We start from the raw sequence: 15736 nt of genomic DNA, 5'->3' as shown, positions 1-15736 counted from the left end.
TATATTAGCAGTATCATTACTATGTGCAAAGTGCTCAAAGGGTGAAATATATTACAGTAGACTTTTACACAGGATTATAAGCCTTATATCCAAAAACAAATCAAAATTAAACTGACTGTTTTTGGATAGGGAAAATCTTGGTCTTCAAGCAGGCATGTTGCCCCTGCTCAGTTACACTACTTATAACCAAGTAGAAGTCACTAATCTCAGATTAAGTCTCTTTATTTACAGGGTCAATTAATCCCAAAGTAGATTATTAATCTAGCATGTAAAAGGTATTTCCCTTAATATTTATGATTATTTAAATGACATTTTTCTTCCTTAGGTTGTTAAGCTAGGCAGTTTGTTTCCTGCGCTTCCCTGCTTATTGCTACAATTAATACTATGACTAATCTGATATCTGAACTGTTTTATGCTTTGCTTGTTGGTTGTGATATGTATGAACATAGGTGTTGATACCACCTGAACAGACAAAATTCTTGAAGTAGAGGTGATATCTTTTATATTGCCTCTGCCCCAAGAGTTTTGTCTGCCTATGCCTCTAGACTGACAAGGCTACAGCAAATATCCCTGAAACATGGAAGATATCGTAATTAGCCATTTTGAAATGAAAACTTCGCAACAAAAGAAGAAAGAACTAAAATCCAGCATCCTGCCTGCCATTGGTCCCCTTGAAGTAAACAGCTGTCTCCAGCCTGTGTTTGAGCCTAATTTGCATACTTACAAAGCAGCTTTTTTACAAAATAAAAGATACCGAGTATACCCAAGAGGTTTGTCTGCCTATGCCCCTAGACCAACATGTCTCACAATGATACCACTTGCACACTATTTTATACAATTCAAGACTCAGTGAAATACTTTCTGATAGGCCTGAAATGGGATCAAAATAGTACAATGCTATAAATTCCTACAGTCAATGATATCTTTCCCAACAATTAAACTGCCTGATAAATATTGTTCCTGGGATTTGATTTGTGAAAACACAAACTAATGTCTTGAATTGTGTGAAGCTAATGATTTGATTCATTTATATCCTTGCACTTGAAATCTCTTTGAATGTACATAAAGAATTCATCATAAATAATCTGTGGGTCAAGCGTTAGTTGTTATGGGTGACAGTCCCCTCTGTGCAGTGAGTATAAGTGAGGCACATTGTACCAAGGCACTGTGCTGGACCTCTGCTCACTGGTGAATTTTCCTCTGTGAATAATTTGGAACAAATTTGGCAATCTGTTTGTTCAAAATCCACAAACAAGGAGTTGGTGTAATTTGTCTAAGAAATGGCTTAGTGTGAATTGCTAGCTCCCCTCTAATGAGTCAGACAGTAAAAATCCTTTCTTTGAGCATCTTTTCTGCCACAGCTTCATGGATCAACTGCTAAACTTCACTAATGCTACAGGGAATAAAGCCAATATTTTATATTGTCAGTGTTTTATTTTGCAAATACAAAAACCTTGAACAATAGCCAAGGCGGCTTCTGATTTTTTCCCCCCCAATTTTTCCCCATATACACCATGAGTTACATAGGCTTGATTAGATTGTCCAGCTTTAACTGCAGCAGTCTATTTTGTTTGAAAGTGCCCTCCTGATAAATACTGACTATGAGATCCCACTTTGTAGCACAAAACTTCTGATCTGCACATTGGAAATTGTAGGCGTTTCCTATTTTCAGCTCACCAAAAAGCTGCATCAGAAAATATCTCCAAAAAGTTAAACCACTCCGAGTCACTTTCTCCATCTTGTTTTCATATTATAGCTGACAGAAAGAAGCAGGAGTTCCCAAAATGGGAATGTATGATTTTGACCCACTACCATTTAAGTGCCATCCCTTCCTCAGTCCTGTTAGTGTCCCCCTGGTGTTCATGTCACAGAACATTTCTGCTGATGCCTTTTGACTGTGTGAGCAAGTGGTCTTGGTTCTCTAAATGCTTCATCTTTTGACATATTTCCTTTGAGGTTCCAAGGTTCTTTTTTCCTGTTGCTTGAAACCTGCACAACAGAAGAATTCCTGACCACAAGATTTACTGAAAACACAAGAAATGGATTTAAAACACAGAAAATGTGTGCTGCTTCTGATGATTTGTCTGAAAACAAGGCACGCTCAGCACAGTTACAGACAGGAAGAGACATTACATGTTCAAAGGGCAAGTTCTAACTTCTGCAACATTTCCAGTCACAGTCTAGAAAGAATGAACCCTCTCCTGTATCCACACTGTTTTGTAGGTCTTTGTGCCTCAGTCTTGAGCATCATATTCCATGGGTTATTCCGCCAGTATCTGTTCAGTCTCTCCACTGTTCTTGGAGACAAGTAATTCAGTGTAGTTTGATGGACTATTTCTTTTAAAAAATCCCACCTCCCTATGTTATAAAACATGAATTATTTACAGGCTACAGGCTTTCCCAATAAGTATTTCTTCTTCTCTGTGTGTAACCTTATAACTTCTTTATTTCTGTGACTAGCAAGGAAGCAGCAACAGGTGATTCAGCTTGAACTGAATAATAGTTTTAATGGTCATCAGACGTGCAGTTCCATGTCTAATGCAGCCACTTGGCACTGGGGCAGGACCAGCTTCTGTCGCACTGACTACAGCAGCATAATCACCCACCCCTTTGGCAATGACTGCTATTTAGCCCCCCTGCCCAAAAGGGGCAGTGCCTGGGGCCATTGCCCCCGCCTTTAAATGAAATAAATACTGAAGATGTTAGCTGTGGGCCAGTCCCTGTGTGGTGTGACTAACACAAGCTGTTCATGCTCTCTTCTGTTCTTCTCCAGTATTAATACTAACTGGTTAAAGGGGAGGACTGAATACATTCTAACTGTACTCATCTACCAAGGCCAGCTTTGAGTTGAGCGTTGTCATCTTATCAGATTGGCTCCAGCTGTCATTTTCCTCTTTTCTCTCCTGCAATGTGACTCACTTTGTTGAGGTGGTGTTACTTACATGAGCAGTGTCACTAATTAACACATTGTGATCCAAACGCTCAGCTCAGGGTCTGCTACTTACCCAAATCCCAGCGTAACCAGCAGTTATAACAAGCTGTACTCATTCACATCATTAATATCTTCTCCTTTGGCTAGCGCAAACTGCATTTATTGAAGTATTTAAAATTCCAAATTTAACAAAACATTTAAAAAACAATGAGCAAAATCTATACCATGACAAAGGGCTCTTCAGCATTAACTCTTAAAACTCTAAACAAAAACACTGTTGGAGAAACCAAGAGAGGTGTACAGGTCCTGGTAATAAGACCACATTCCAAATTAGCAAGGATTGTGGTGCATACCCGGATAATCAGGTGTAGCCAGGAAGTGAGAAATCCTCCTGCTACAGGAAATGATGCTATGTAGTGCTATCTCAGCATACTTCAGCTTGCTTTTTATGACTGCTTTCTATAGGAGCAAAATTCTTCCTGTTCCAGGTGCTCATTTGCACTGTGTATGGAGCAACCAAATCAGTCAAATTCTAATGAAACGTTACAGTATCAGAATTTTTCCAGCCACCTTGACTGTAGGTTCTTGAAACTGGGACACAGGTGATGAGTTTTAACAGCAACATCTTTTCTTTCATGAGTTTATCAGGCTTGTAGTGTTAACAAAAGATATCAATGCATTTTAAATAAATAAAACTGCTTCCAATTAATCAGGTTTTATTCATTTGGTAGTTGTACTGTTGCAGTAATTATAATAATTTTCTAGTTGTTCATGGGGTCTCACAAGAAAAACAAGGTTGGTGTGACCTATATTTCCAATTCATTTAGAGCAGACAGTTTTTTGTTCTTTGTCTGTACAGTACTTAACACAATAGGACCATGGTAATACAAATAACTGAGCAAACAAAAAAAATTAGTTTTTTAAAAAATTAAACAAGCTTTGAAGCTTGTTGTGTATCATCAAAAACACAGAAGGGAACAAAACAAATTTGTTTTCCTTAAAATACTGTGCAATCTCCTGAGTCTCTGCAGTTTGTGCAGTTTGGTTTTCAGCAGGTGCATCTTGTTCACTTTAATGCTTGTTCACATGTTCACTTTAATGCTCGGTAGCCTATTTTACTGTGCATTAAAGTGTCATGTCAAAAACCATGCTAATATGCTAATGCACAGTAAAAATAGGGTACTGCACATTAAGTGTCACTAAAAAAGCATGCACTTTCACTACTGTGCATTAGGGCAGTCTAATGCACATTTATTTAGTACCTCACATTAGAGGTACTAAATGTAATGTGCAGTAGCAAAAGTGCATTAATGAACGTGTAGATGCACCCAGCAAGGCTATTCATGCACTTAAATGTAAGCGTATCCATAACAGTGCTGCAGGATTGAGGCATAACATTTTAATAGAATGCAGCACATCTTATCTGATCTGTAGGGTCCTCATGGATTTGTACAAGCAACAGATAAGTTGTTATAGACTATTTTGAGATCAAATATACAGCAATTCCCTATGCTGTAGCCATTAGTTAACTATTTTGTGCCCAGCAGGGACCACTTGACCTTTCTTAAGTCAGTGGTGTTCCTACTTGAAGTTAGTTTCCTTTCTAAGATGTTTTCCTTCATCACATTTGTGTCCAATTCTCCGCTATGTTACACCACTAACAATTTTAGTGGCTTTTTAAGATCTGAGCACGAACAAGGAGAATCTAGTTAGTGTTTGCTGGCCCATTTATGTCATTTAAGAGATGATTTCTTGTAAGAGAAGGCAAGTTTTATCCTTACAAGAGATTTTTAGAAAGTTATAATTGCAGGTATGACAGAAACTAGCGGAAGTTACCTCCTGAAGTAAATAAGAAATACTGAACATTAACATCTATATTAGAAATGACATGAACATAATACCCCTTCACACCTAGGAGACATGATGAGTAGGTTAGATGCTTCATTGGATCAGTGACAAATAATATTGACCTTTCGTTTGCATCATACAAGGATGGGTCCCCTTGGAGCCAATGCTTTCAGCAGTATCACTGAAACATCACCCCCTATTGAACAACATCTAATATCAGAACAGGCCAGATTTAAACCAGGCAAGTCCTACACTTGTCAAATGCTAAACATCACTCAGCGTATAAAAGATGGATTCAAGAAAGGGATGATAACAGGTGCTGTGTTTCTAGACCTATAAGCAGTGCACAACACCAAACCACCAAAACCTGTTTGCCAAAGTCTACAATATGATGCATGATTAATGCCCAGTGCAAATCATCTCATCTCTTAGAGAACAGATATTTTTAAGTAGAACTGTGCAAGAAATGGAGCCCCTGGAGATGACAACAAAACAGCCTCCCACAGAGCTGCATGCTAACGCCCATCGTTTTTAACGTATATGCTAATGACCAACCCATAGAGAGAATATAAGAAGCTTCATATATGCTGATGATCCATGCATCACATTGTAAGGGAAAGACTTTACCGCTGTTGACACTAATGTGTCACTGAGCAACCTCTCAAATTACTAGAGTGAGAACCAGCTTTGTGCCAACCCAAGCAAGGTGCAGGTCACAGCTTTTCACCTAGGCCATAGACTAGCCAAGCAGAAATTAAACATGGAATCCCACTGATATAAGTACCAAAACCCTGTCTACTTGGGGTTTATATTGGACTGAACACTTACCTTCAAGGCATATGTAGAGAAGAAAAAAAGTGAAAGTCAGTGCCTGCAACTACATACTTTCAAAGTCAGTCATCTCAAAGTAGGGAGTGAACCCAGCTACATTACGAACTACTGCTATTGCCTTGTGTTACTCCACTGCAGAGTATGCGTGCCCAGTATGGGAATAGTCAGTTTATGCCAAGAAACTATATCCAGTTGTAAACAACAGCTGTGGTGAAATAACAAGATGTCGAAAGCCAACATTACAGGATAGCCTGTACTTACTGGCTGGCTGGCATCGCACCACCTGATACCAGAAGAAAGGTAGTGAGCCAAAAGAGAAAAGATCACAGCAGATGGAAGACCTCAGGCATCCATTCTACAGTCACACAGACATAACTAAACAACTTAGAGTGCAGAAGTTTTGTGAGCGGTGTCGTGCCACTGGATCAAATGGCTGACGTTATGGAAGGAAAAATTAGGAAGGAAAAATTATATGCAATCAGATGCTCTGAAATGGACCTGGAACCCCAGGACCTTCCCAGAGGGGCTAATCTAGACTGGCCAACATGGTTATGCCTGAATCACCCGTGCACACAAACTGGAAGATCAAAAACAAACATGATCAAATGGGACTACGCTAATGACATGAATATATGCAAGTGTAGTAAAGTGCAGACTATGGAGCAACTGCTCATTTGCCAGTTCCTTGGCGAGACGTACAGAAAGGAGGACCTGGCTGCAGCAAGAGAAAGAGCCATCGCTTGCGCACGATCCTGGAAAAACATCTAGTTTATGACAAGGACACAAAAAGAAGACGACAACTGAAACATGGCATCTTCTGCCAATTTAGCATAGGTGTTGATCTCATCTTTCTCATCTTAATCTATCCCTATGTCTAGATTATTCAACCCTTGCCCAATAAAGATAATGGAATTGCATGTGTGTGTGTCTAGCCAACCACTGATAGCCCCAGGAAAAGAGAGGCCACAAAAAAGTAAGTGATACCATGTCACCACCTCTCCCATGCTCTGAGAAGAAAAACTCAACAGCCAAGTCCTCTGTCTTATATAAACAAAACTATAAGCGTTAATTTTCAAGTAAATATATTATGGGGAGTCATCTGGCATTCTTGCTGTTTTCCTAAGCCTGTTACAGTCACGGTGCATATGGCTCTTGCCACATGATAAGCACATGTTGTCTTCTTTTTCCAGTGTTCTGAATAGGTTTATCTTTTACTCTATTAGATCTTTTATTAACAGAGATGATCAGAGAAGAAAGCTCAAAGAGACAGAAATGAAAGGCAATAAACAAAATAGGCTTGTGGCATAAAACAAAAATGTATCTATCCAAAATGCAGGAAAGCTCTACCCTTAATCAGTGTGATTGGAAGTAAAATAAGTTACCAGTGAAGACTAAATTTGTTTGAAGATGCTTCACAAACAAATTCAAAAGAAGCAGGGTTTTCTAGAAGTCTTTACCATCTCAGACCAAAATAGGACCAATCAACTATAGCTTGAAGAATTTGTTAGACTTCTGTCGGCCATCTAAACCTTGGAATTGCTTGGAGACAATGTGGCACGTTGTTTGCAAATGGGAAATAAGAAAGTAATCATGTATATTGAAAACAACGGAGAACCTTTGAACTTGCTGCATTTATGACCTTTTACAAACTTCTTATGGGAATACAAATATCCTGTCATTTTGGTTTTGTCTTGATTGGAATTGAAATCCCATGGGGGGAAAAAAGGAAAAAATGCAATAAAACCTCTTGAATTGATGTTAAACCACTGACATTTTAAAAAGAACCAAGCTGGCAGTTGCCAGTCTATTGTTATGGGCTACACTGAAGCAGAAACTCCACAGTGAAGGTCAGTGTGCTGGAAGCAGAGATGTGAACATTTTAGCATTACCTTTTTCTTCTTTTGGCTCGTATCCAATATTCATTTTTGCCCCTCACCTATTTTCTAAAGATTATACTACATTCTGACTGATTTCTGCAGACTGTCAGTGTTCATTTTCCTGGGGACAAGCATCAAGCACTAAAGTTTTGTATGAAGAATGTCTTTGCTACAGAGCTGCTAGGCTCGCAAGACCCTTTCTCCCATTGGCAGGGGGAGGATATAGGAACAGAGCTGCCCTGAGCATTGATTGGAGTCACTTACAAAACTAACCTTTCTAGCAATGGCAAAAGAGACCCCTGCAGCCATGCAAAAAACTTCAGTCTCTAATAGGAAAAGGCTTGCACTAAAAAAAGCTCTGAAAAAAAGGAAGGACTCCAAGGAACAGGACCTATACCTGCCAAAGGAAACTGTATTTGTGGGAGTGATAAGCACTGGTAGATCTTACAGATCTTACAGTAAAGGATAATGCAATAGGACTCCTACCCCATTACTGGGTCAGCAGGCTAGCCCCAGCCTTCTGAACAGATTAGAGATAATTTCAAAGGCCCCATGGACAAAATGCTTCTTGTCCCAGGTGCAGACAGGGATTGACAGGATATTTGTATTGCTGGGATGGAAATAGAGGGGCAGGTGACTCAGAGAAAGGCATATAAGCTCAAGGCCTGAGCCAGAGAGGGCAGCCTGGCTATAGGGAGTGTGGGAGGCAGAGTTCCAGGGTGGAGCCAGGCTAAGCTACTCAGATGAAGGACTCCAGGCTGCAGGTGAGCTGAGTGGCCTGTACCACCAAGCATCAATGGATAAGTGCTTTACACTGGTGTAGTAGTACAACCACAGTGTGCAATTAACCCCAAGAAGGGAGCCTTTTTGTTCTTGGGAGTGGACGGTCATGCTTTTCATTTGCATTTGAACCAACGGACCAGACATAGCTGTAAGAGCCAGACAAGGAGCCACAGGATGCTGCAGGGGCACTCCACAGAGTGTCCCAGAGTCTGGGACCTGGTAGGCCATATGGGGAGCAGAAGCCCGACACCTTAGGAGTACTACTGTTTTTCTGGAGGACTGTGATACTGGACAACAAGGATTGAGGCACAAGTCCAGAGCCCTGCAAGGGCAAAACCAAGGGGCCAAGGAGCCCAGAGCTTGGGTTGGGGAAAGGACAGTCACCAAGGGACCCACAGCCCATAAGGGGTGAAATTGGAGCTGGGGACTAGAAGCCTCAGGTCCAAGTAGTGTGGACCCTGAGCAAAGCAAACCAGCCAGAGTAAAGTGGGCCAAGGCCAGAGGGCCTCAGCCCAGACAAGGACCAACTGGCCCAAACCCCGCTTTGCCCTCTAGGGGCTGCTTCCCTGTCAAAAAACAACCTCAAGGTGCAGCAGGCAAGATAACAGCGTGGGACCCTGAAGGGGCCAGAGAGCAGGTAACAAGGTGAGGGACAGGCAGCAGCCCGTAGGGGTGACTTTGCTGCTCCAACACTGGGCATGCTGCAATACAATTGTATGCCCAAAAACTGAGTTGGGATTTTACATGAAAACAAAATAAGTGGCCTATGTTGTGTGTGTCATAATAGAATCGTTTTGCAGTTTGATCTGTCTGAAGGTGATCTAGAATTTTTTTTGTGGGCTAACCCCAAACAGCTGTGTTAAACCAAATGGCTTCAGAGCTAGCTCTTAGAAAGTATTTTGGTTATTCAAATAACAGTTATTTAAAAATTACAGGGGCAATGTTCTGAAATGTTATCACCTAAAGGGCACTGGACTCACTTATGAGATTTTGTGCATTTCTATAAAGCATTGTCCAGCAACAACAAAGGCAATTCATTCACATTTCATTATGTTGAAGATCAGTATGGTTCCTTAAAGGGCCTGGCCAGCATTAAGCAACACAGCTCCCCTAAACTCAGTGAAACTACTTCATTTAGCCTTCATTGAGAATTTGGCTGAAGTCTGGGTTTGCTGAACAGGGGTAAGTAGAGGACACTTCATTGAAGATTTGGCTGAGTTTGCAGAACAGGGGTTAAGTAGAATAGAAAACAAAACTAAGCCTTTCCATTAAAAGAAATTCTATAGATTTGATTAAATTATCTTCTCCCAATTTTTTTTTGCCCCTGCCTGGAAGCAAATCATATCTAGTAATTAAAACATAAAAGTCAGACTCCTGAATGTTATTCTACCATTTTTCCTTTAGAAAAAGCTCAGTGAATATAACACTATAATAAAGAATATGCTAAGGATTAGTATAATAAAATAATAGAATATAATAAGGATTATTGTTCTAATTGTTAATCCAATTATTGTTTTTATCCACTCTTTAGAACTGTGTAACAAAGATATGATTACCTATTAAAATGGTAGATTCAGGAAAAAACCTTTAAATATTATAGTCCTTTTCTATAAAAGCAGATCATAGCTGTTTACTCAGCTGTAAAATGTTTACAGTAATATATACCTACCACACAAGGGGGCTGTGACATTTAATTGACGGTTACAAAATTGTTCTGTGCATGAAGGGTAGGACATGGTTCCGATCCAGCAAAGTTCCTGGATGCATGCTTCATTTTCTGTGCTTCAGTACTTCCACTGATTTCACTGGGGATTGCTTGTATGGTGCTCTCTGTAGGGTCAGGGCTTGGGGCATAGCTTATCTTTGTGGCTTTCTTGACTTGCATCAAAAGCTCTCAGTCCTGCTTACTGTAGACATGGAGGTAGGTAAGTAATGCTTTCCATGCTCTGGGAACCCTATTTATTAGCTGAGTCAAACGCAGTAAATGACTAACTCCTTGCCACCACTTCAGGAGCTTAGTGACATGTATAGAATGTCTGCTACCCAGATCAGCCTATAAAGTTATGGTTATCTTTAACATTAGATCAACATGTAGAAAAAGGAGATTTGTCCTTATATTAGATTATGAATAATTTGAACTTGTATATATTTGTATTAATGTGTCCCAATTTTAACTGCAAAGATAGCATCACTAGTGTGTTCCATTGTTACACAGAACAATCAGACTAAGTACAACATAAACATGATGGTATAGAAGAAATTAGTTTAATTAAAGAGAAGCCACCAAGATTAAAACTTGCTTTCAAATTGTTTCCATTAATTATACACACAGATTTATTAAAATTCAGGGAGTTTTTTAAAATCTACCTTGCATTTCATTTGTTTCTACTTATTGCTTATTTCTGTACATCTAAGGAATGAAAAAAATCAGTGAATATGGCTTGTTTGTAGTAAATGTAATTTCCTGGTTCTTATCCATCTGCACAAATATGCAGTGTTTTAACTATAAATATTTAAGAATGTTTCATATCTATATAATAACACACACCTTTTGGTAATATTTGATAACATCTTTTAAAACGTTAAATGTTTTCCACTTTTTCATGGAAGCTCTGGGCAGTGTAGTATCTAAACATACAGACAGGTTTGAAGACAATCTGGATCCATGTGCCACTAGACCTTCTTATGCTAAGTCCAGAGGGTAAGCAAGTGATTCTAAAGTCAAGGCTACCAGCTACTAGCTGCTGCATCTTTCTCATTTCCATAAAGAACTCAAGTATGTGACTAACGCCAGTGTTTTGGATATTTATGTTAATCTCCATTCTAATCTGACCTGACATTGTATTAACATGATGTTTGCTAGTCACTGCTCATTGGTAACTGATAAAGGAATTTATAACCGGACAATATTTAATCCAACTTAACCCATTTCAAAGACTTAGATTTATTTTACAAATTTAGCAACAGGTCCAAAAACAGACCTAGGTGCCTCCATGTTAGGTACTGCAGCACCTAGATTTTAGAGGTCTGACTCGCAAAGGGAATCCAGAACACAAAGTTAGGCATGCCAGGCTCCATACACAATCTGAGAAGAGTTTGGTGCCTCAGAAGCACAAGCTAAAACTCAGATAGAGTGAGGAGATGCCCAGACCCAGCCAACAGAAAACATTAAGCATAAGGGTGATCTGGAACACCTGTGCCTTGCTGGAGTACAACCATCCATGTCTGGGCAGCAAAAGAGGTACACCCAGGATCCCACAACTTCCTCCTGAGGGTGGGTGCCCACAAATGATCTTTCAAAGGAAGGACGTGCTTGCTTTTCTTAAAACATGGCCAGAGGAAGGTGATGCTGCCACTGCCATCTTTAGTATAACACCCTGTTGGTTCAAGACCTTCTCTAGATATGGAAACCAGGTTTCTAGACCCCATGCTTACCTCAAATGGGGATCATGGGCGACTGGTAAGGGGTGCACATGGTCCTCTGATGGCCGACACTGATGCTGTCAGCAGGGCTAGTGCCCCCCCGGACAGGGTTGCTGGTCGGTGGCTTCTGCAGGTGCCCCCCAGACCCAGGAGGCACCAGTCATTCATGCTGGGAATATAGTGCTCAAAGATCTACAGATGAAAGGCAATAGATTATTATTTTACAATAATCTTAATGTATTATTGGGGCATATGATGATTACTAGTTGCTATTTTAAAAAAGACTAGTATGACCTGCTAGTCTGACTTGACAGTGCTGCATGCTGGGCTTAAGCTCCAGATAACTCCATAGAGCCCTGATTCACTCTTGAGGGCCCGGCCATGAGAGAAGTTTTACCGATTTTGCATCTATATTTACATGGCGATTAGCAGAGCCTACCATCCAAAAATACAGATACAGAAGAAATGAAAGGTTCTGCAGGAATGTTAATCCCACTGAAATTTTTGACAGAAACAAGGCTAGCAGCATTTCCTACTGTCTAACCAGCTGACGGGCAGACAGGTGGGCTGCACAACTACCTGGGCTCCCAGTCTCCTGGAGCAAACTGTCTCTACACCTGCCTGGCTGGCTTGCTAAGAAGTCATCCCAATCCTGGAAACCCTTCTCATGAAAACGTATTTTTTCCAGTGCGAAGGTTGTCGGAGCCCAGTTCCACAAGCTTCTCTCTATGGCACAAATGAACTGAATTTTAAATGAGAATACACTGACTGAAAATAGTGTTATAAACAAGGGACAAATATATTGAATTTGGAAAGGCTGGCAAGGACTGAAAAATCAACTCCAAGCCCGGAGCAAGCACCCCAAGAAAGGGCCTCGACATTGAACAATGAGCTAATAGGGAAAGGTTAATTTATTGCTGTTTTACTGCAGTCATTTTACAATTACTTTTAGTCACTGACTAAAATCTTTAAAAAGCAGTAGTAATATTTAAAGAGTGCCAAGGAGACTGAGTTGCATGAAAAATATTGACGTTACCTGCATAATCAATTTTCCCCAGCCAAACAAAAAAAGGATTCAATTAATACAATTTGCAGGACTGTAAATGTACTAAGCTATGAAGTCAGGCTTCTGATTTTCTGGGAAAGATCAGTTAAATTAATAATTTGGTGTCTTGCTCAGCCTCTTGTGAAGTATACGAGGCTTAGTAAAATGAACATGGTGCTTCCATATCATGAAACCAAGCGAGCTCAAGATGATGGTCACATACCTTACCTCACTTAATGCCTAATAAACCTCTCACTACCCACCCTGAGAAAAGGTCACAAAAGGGACACATTACCTGTTGCTGAAAAACAGGCACCTTTGCTCTAGCGCACACCTGTAAAGAATAGGAGATGATAATGAATGCTGTGAGGCCTGGAGGCAGCAGTCTCTGTATTGGATTTCCACGTCAAAAGATCACCGTGATTGTCACCAACATTGCACCAGCAAGGAAGCAATGGTTTCTCATCTAGATATGGTTCAACCCCTATCAGTTGTCAGTACTGTGTTTAAGTGGCCTTTCCCTCTGTTGCCACCAGTGGTGAAAATGGACCAGCTGTATCAATAGGTGGAAGATTTCCAAAAAAAGCTTTATATAGCCAAAGCCCATGCCACCACTGTTGTCAGAAGAATTTGTCCCTTCAAAGATCCTGACAGTGCCTGTTCCACCTTTATTAAAAGAAGCAGCCAATTTTATCTATTCCTTTTACGGTCCTTTAATACACGTGTCAGATTTTTCTGTCCTACTGGAAATGCAGAGCAAACCTGGAGAGACCGAATACAATTACCTGCAGCATTTGAGTCGGTCATGGGATAAAGCACTGCGCTTAGGAAATAATGCTCTGGCAATTCTGTTAGCCAAAGGAGTCCAGGTCTTCCAGTTCACTTCTCTTCTGAAAAGCAGCACCCTTGCACAACACAGCATGCCAAACCACCATGCTAGGGTACTGGCTAATCACTAAGGTGGAGGACTATCTGCCAAACTCCCAGTGCAGCTTTTTGCATTTCTAGCCTGAAACACCCTCATCTACCTGAGCTCCTGAAATCAGGTGAGATCACAGCAGCTGGGTAGGCAGAGTATGCTGCATTTAAAAGCAACAGGACTAGAGCGTGCAAAGATGCATGACAGTTTCTAATGCATAACTAACCATACTTTGTACTATACCCCCTTCATAATTTCTCCCAGTGTTTGGCTACCACAACACGCTGTCATTAGCAACCCTAACCACCTCAACTTCTTTTTATTTATCCAAGTCAAAGAAGGAAACTATTTTCTCTGGAAAATATTTCAGCAGAAATGTAAGTCTGTTGACAGCACGGGAATGTCTCCTTTAATTCAGTAACAACTGTCTTCTCAAGTCATAAACTCCAGGTCCAAGGTGCTTTTTAGCCAAAGACTTGGTTATTGTGAAGTTAACTTTAGCAGGCTTTCTGCCACTTGCTACATCATCTTCATCAATTCATGGAAGTAGGAGCTTTTTGAGTAGGACCAGTGCTGAAAGTCTTCTGAAGCTGCAAACCTGGAATAACATGTAAACTCATTTCCATTATCTCCAAAGATGGCTCATCGTCTCTCATGGACTAAACCGATTTCAGCTCATTTCAAGAAGCAGGATTGCTTTGCCAACACCACCTCCTTCACATCTCAGCTGGCACCCAATGAGAAAGCCAAGTGAAAAGTTACCTGGAAGTTTTAATGAGACCATTGGTTACTGTAGTAGCACCAGGCTGGATGACCCTGTGCTACTGGGATGGTGAGTTCCCCAAGGTCTTCCAGCTGCAGCCTGCGGTAAACAGTGTGGTGTAAGCCTATGGCGAGGGAGACAAGGTGTAGACAAAAGAGGGGAGAGGGAGGGGGCAAATGCGAGCTCTGGAGTTGGCAGGGACCTTCCCAGTCACCTCGTCCAACCTCCCGTGGGGCCCGTGCGGACCCAGCCTCTTCTGGACAGCCTCCAGGGAAGGAGAAGCCGCAGCCTCTCCAGCAGCTCCTCTTCTTTCCTCCAGGCAGGGCGCCTCCTCCGAGCCCAGCGACTGCGGGGAGGGAGGCAGAGGCGCCCACGCCTCCGGGACCCGCGGGCTGCCCTCCGGCTCCTCCCGGGCCGGCTTCGCGCCCCGCCGCCGGGGGCAGGCGCCGCCCCCGGGAGCCCGCGGCGGGGGCGGGGGCGGGCGCGGGCGCGGGCGCGGGGCAGCCGGGGGCCGCGGCGCGCCCGGGCCGAGCCGAGGGGCGGCCCTTCCCCGGGCGGGGGGCAGGAAACCCCGCTCGGACCGGAAATCTGCCGTGCCCCGGAGCAGCTCAGCCGTGCCTGCGCGTCCTCCCCCGCTGCCCGCGCCCGCGCCGCAGCCGAGCTCCGAGGCGAGCCCCGGGCCGCGCGCGCCCGCCCGCCCGACGGCGCGGGGGGAGGAGGCGGCCGGAGGGAGGGAGGGGACTTGTTTTGACGACTTGTTTGCGCGGTGGCAGCTCGGCCCCGGGGGCTGGGCAGGGCTGGGCTGGGCGGCGGGGCTCGCGGTCCCCTCGGCGTGTGGCCGGGACGGTGCCTTGCGCGGGGACGTCAGCTCGCGAAATCCCCTCTCATAGGCGGAGCGGCGCGGGGGCTGGAGCCGCCGGAGAAAAAGCCCTTTGGTGCCGTGCCCGGCCGGACTGCGCAGCCCGCGGGCGGCAGGAGGCGGCGGCGCCGCGGCCCCCGACGGCAGCCGAGCGGGCGGAGCCGCCCCGGGTGCGGCGGGAGGAGGCGGCGGCTGCCCCGGCCGGGACCAGGGCCGGGACCGGGACCGGGACCGGGCGCGCCGCTGTGATGGGGCTCGGAGCGGAGCCCAGGATCCTGCCCCTGCCCCTGGCCAGCCCCGCGCCCGGCTCGGCGCAGGGCAGTTGAATCCGGGCCGGGGGACGAGCGCGGCCAGGGCCGGGATTGCACCTGCCGGCAGCGCGCGGCGTGGATGGGACCTCGGCTGCCAGGCGCCCGCGGCCCCGGCAGGCGCCAGAGGGTAGCTCGGGGGCCGGGA

The 15736-nt window shown here is 43.4% G+C and overlaps 1 protein-coding gene and 1 long non-coding RNA gene across 5 annotated transcripts in view; one reads left to right on the top strand and one right to left on the bottom strand.

The window, feature by feature from the left end:
- The window catches only part of LOC149857197 (uncharacterized), a 17452-nt gene extending 2686 nt beyond the window's left edge, over positions 1 to 14766 (bottom strand). Inside the window, exons 1-6 of one of the 4 annotated variants that reach the window (XR_016444147.1) lie at positions 14636 to 14766; positions 14421 to 14520; positions 13525 to 14256; positions 13035 to 13073; positions 11707 to 11886; positions 1 to 10178 (exon numbers count right to left, since the gene is read on the bottom strand). This is a non-coding gene — a long non-coding RNA (uncharacterized LOC149857197). Of the gene's footprint in view, positions 10179 to 11706; positions 11887 to 13034; positions 14257 to 14420; positions 14521 to 14635 lie in introns of all 4 variants that reach the window. The other 3 variants (XR_016444148.1, XR_016444146.1, XR_016444145.1) reach the window with 3 other exon arrangements.
- LOC149857196 (uncharacterized) lies at positions 14430 to 15736 on the top strand. Its single transcript, XM_090062609.1, has 2 exons — positions 14430 to 15089; positions 15312 to 15736. The coding sequence occupies exons 1-2, from the start codon at positions 14598 to 14600 to the stop codon at positions 15720 to 15722; spliced, it is 903 nt and encodes a 300-aa protein (XP_089918735.1). The 5' UTR covers positions 14430 to 14597; the 3' UTR covers positions 15723 to 15736.

Source organism: Crocodylus siamensis, chromosome 9 (genome assembly GCF_052110815.1).
Source record: "Crocodylus siamensis isolate JL-2025a chromosome 9, ASM5211081v1, whole genome shotgun sequence".
NCBI classification, from domain to species: Eukaryota; Metazoa; Chordata; order Crocodylia; family Crocodylidae; genus Crocodylus; species Crocodylus siamensis.
Note: the sequence above shows the minus strand (reverse complement) of the source record. Positions and strands in the feature narration are given on the sequence as shown.

Bases quoted from the DNA above. Each gene is read 5' to 3' on its own strand.
- LOC149857196 (XM_090062609.1), top strand. From the start codon at position 14,598: ATGCGAGCTCTGGAGTTGGCAGGGACCTTCCCAGTCACCTCGTCCAAC. The intron at 15,090-15,311 runs GCGAGCCCCGGG...CCCCTCTCATAG, and splicing joins CGCCGCAGCCGAGCTCCGAG to GCGGAGCGGCGCGGGGGCTG.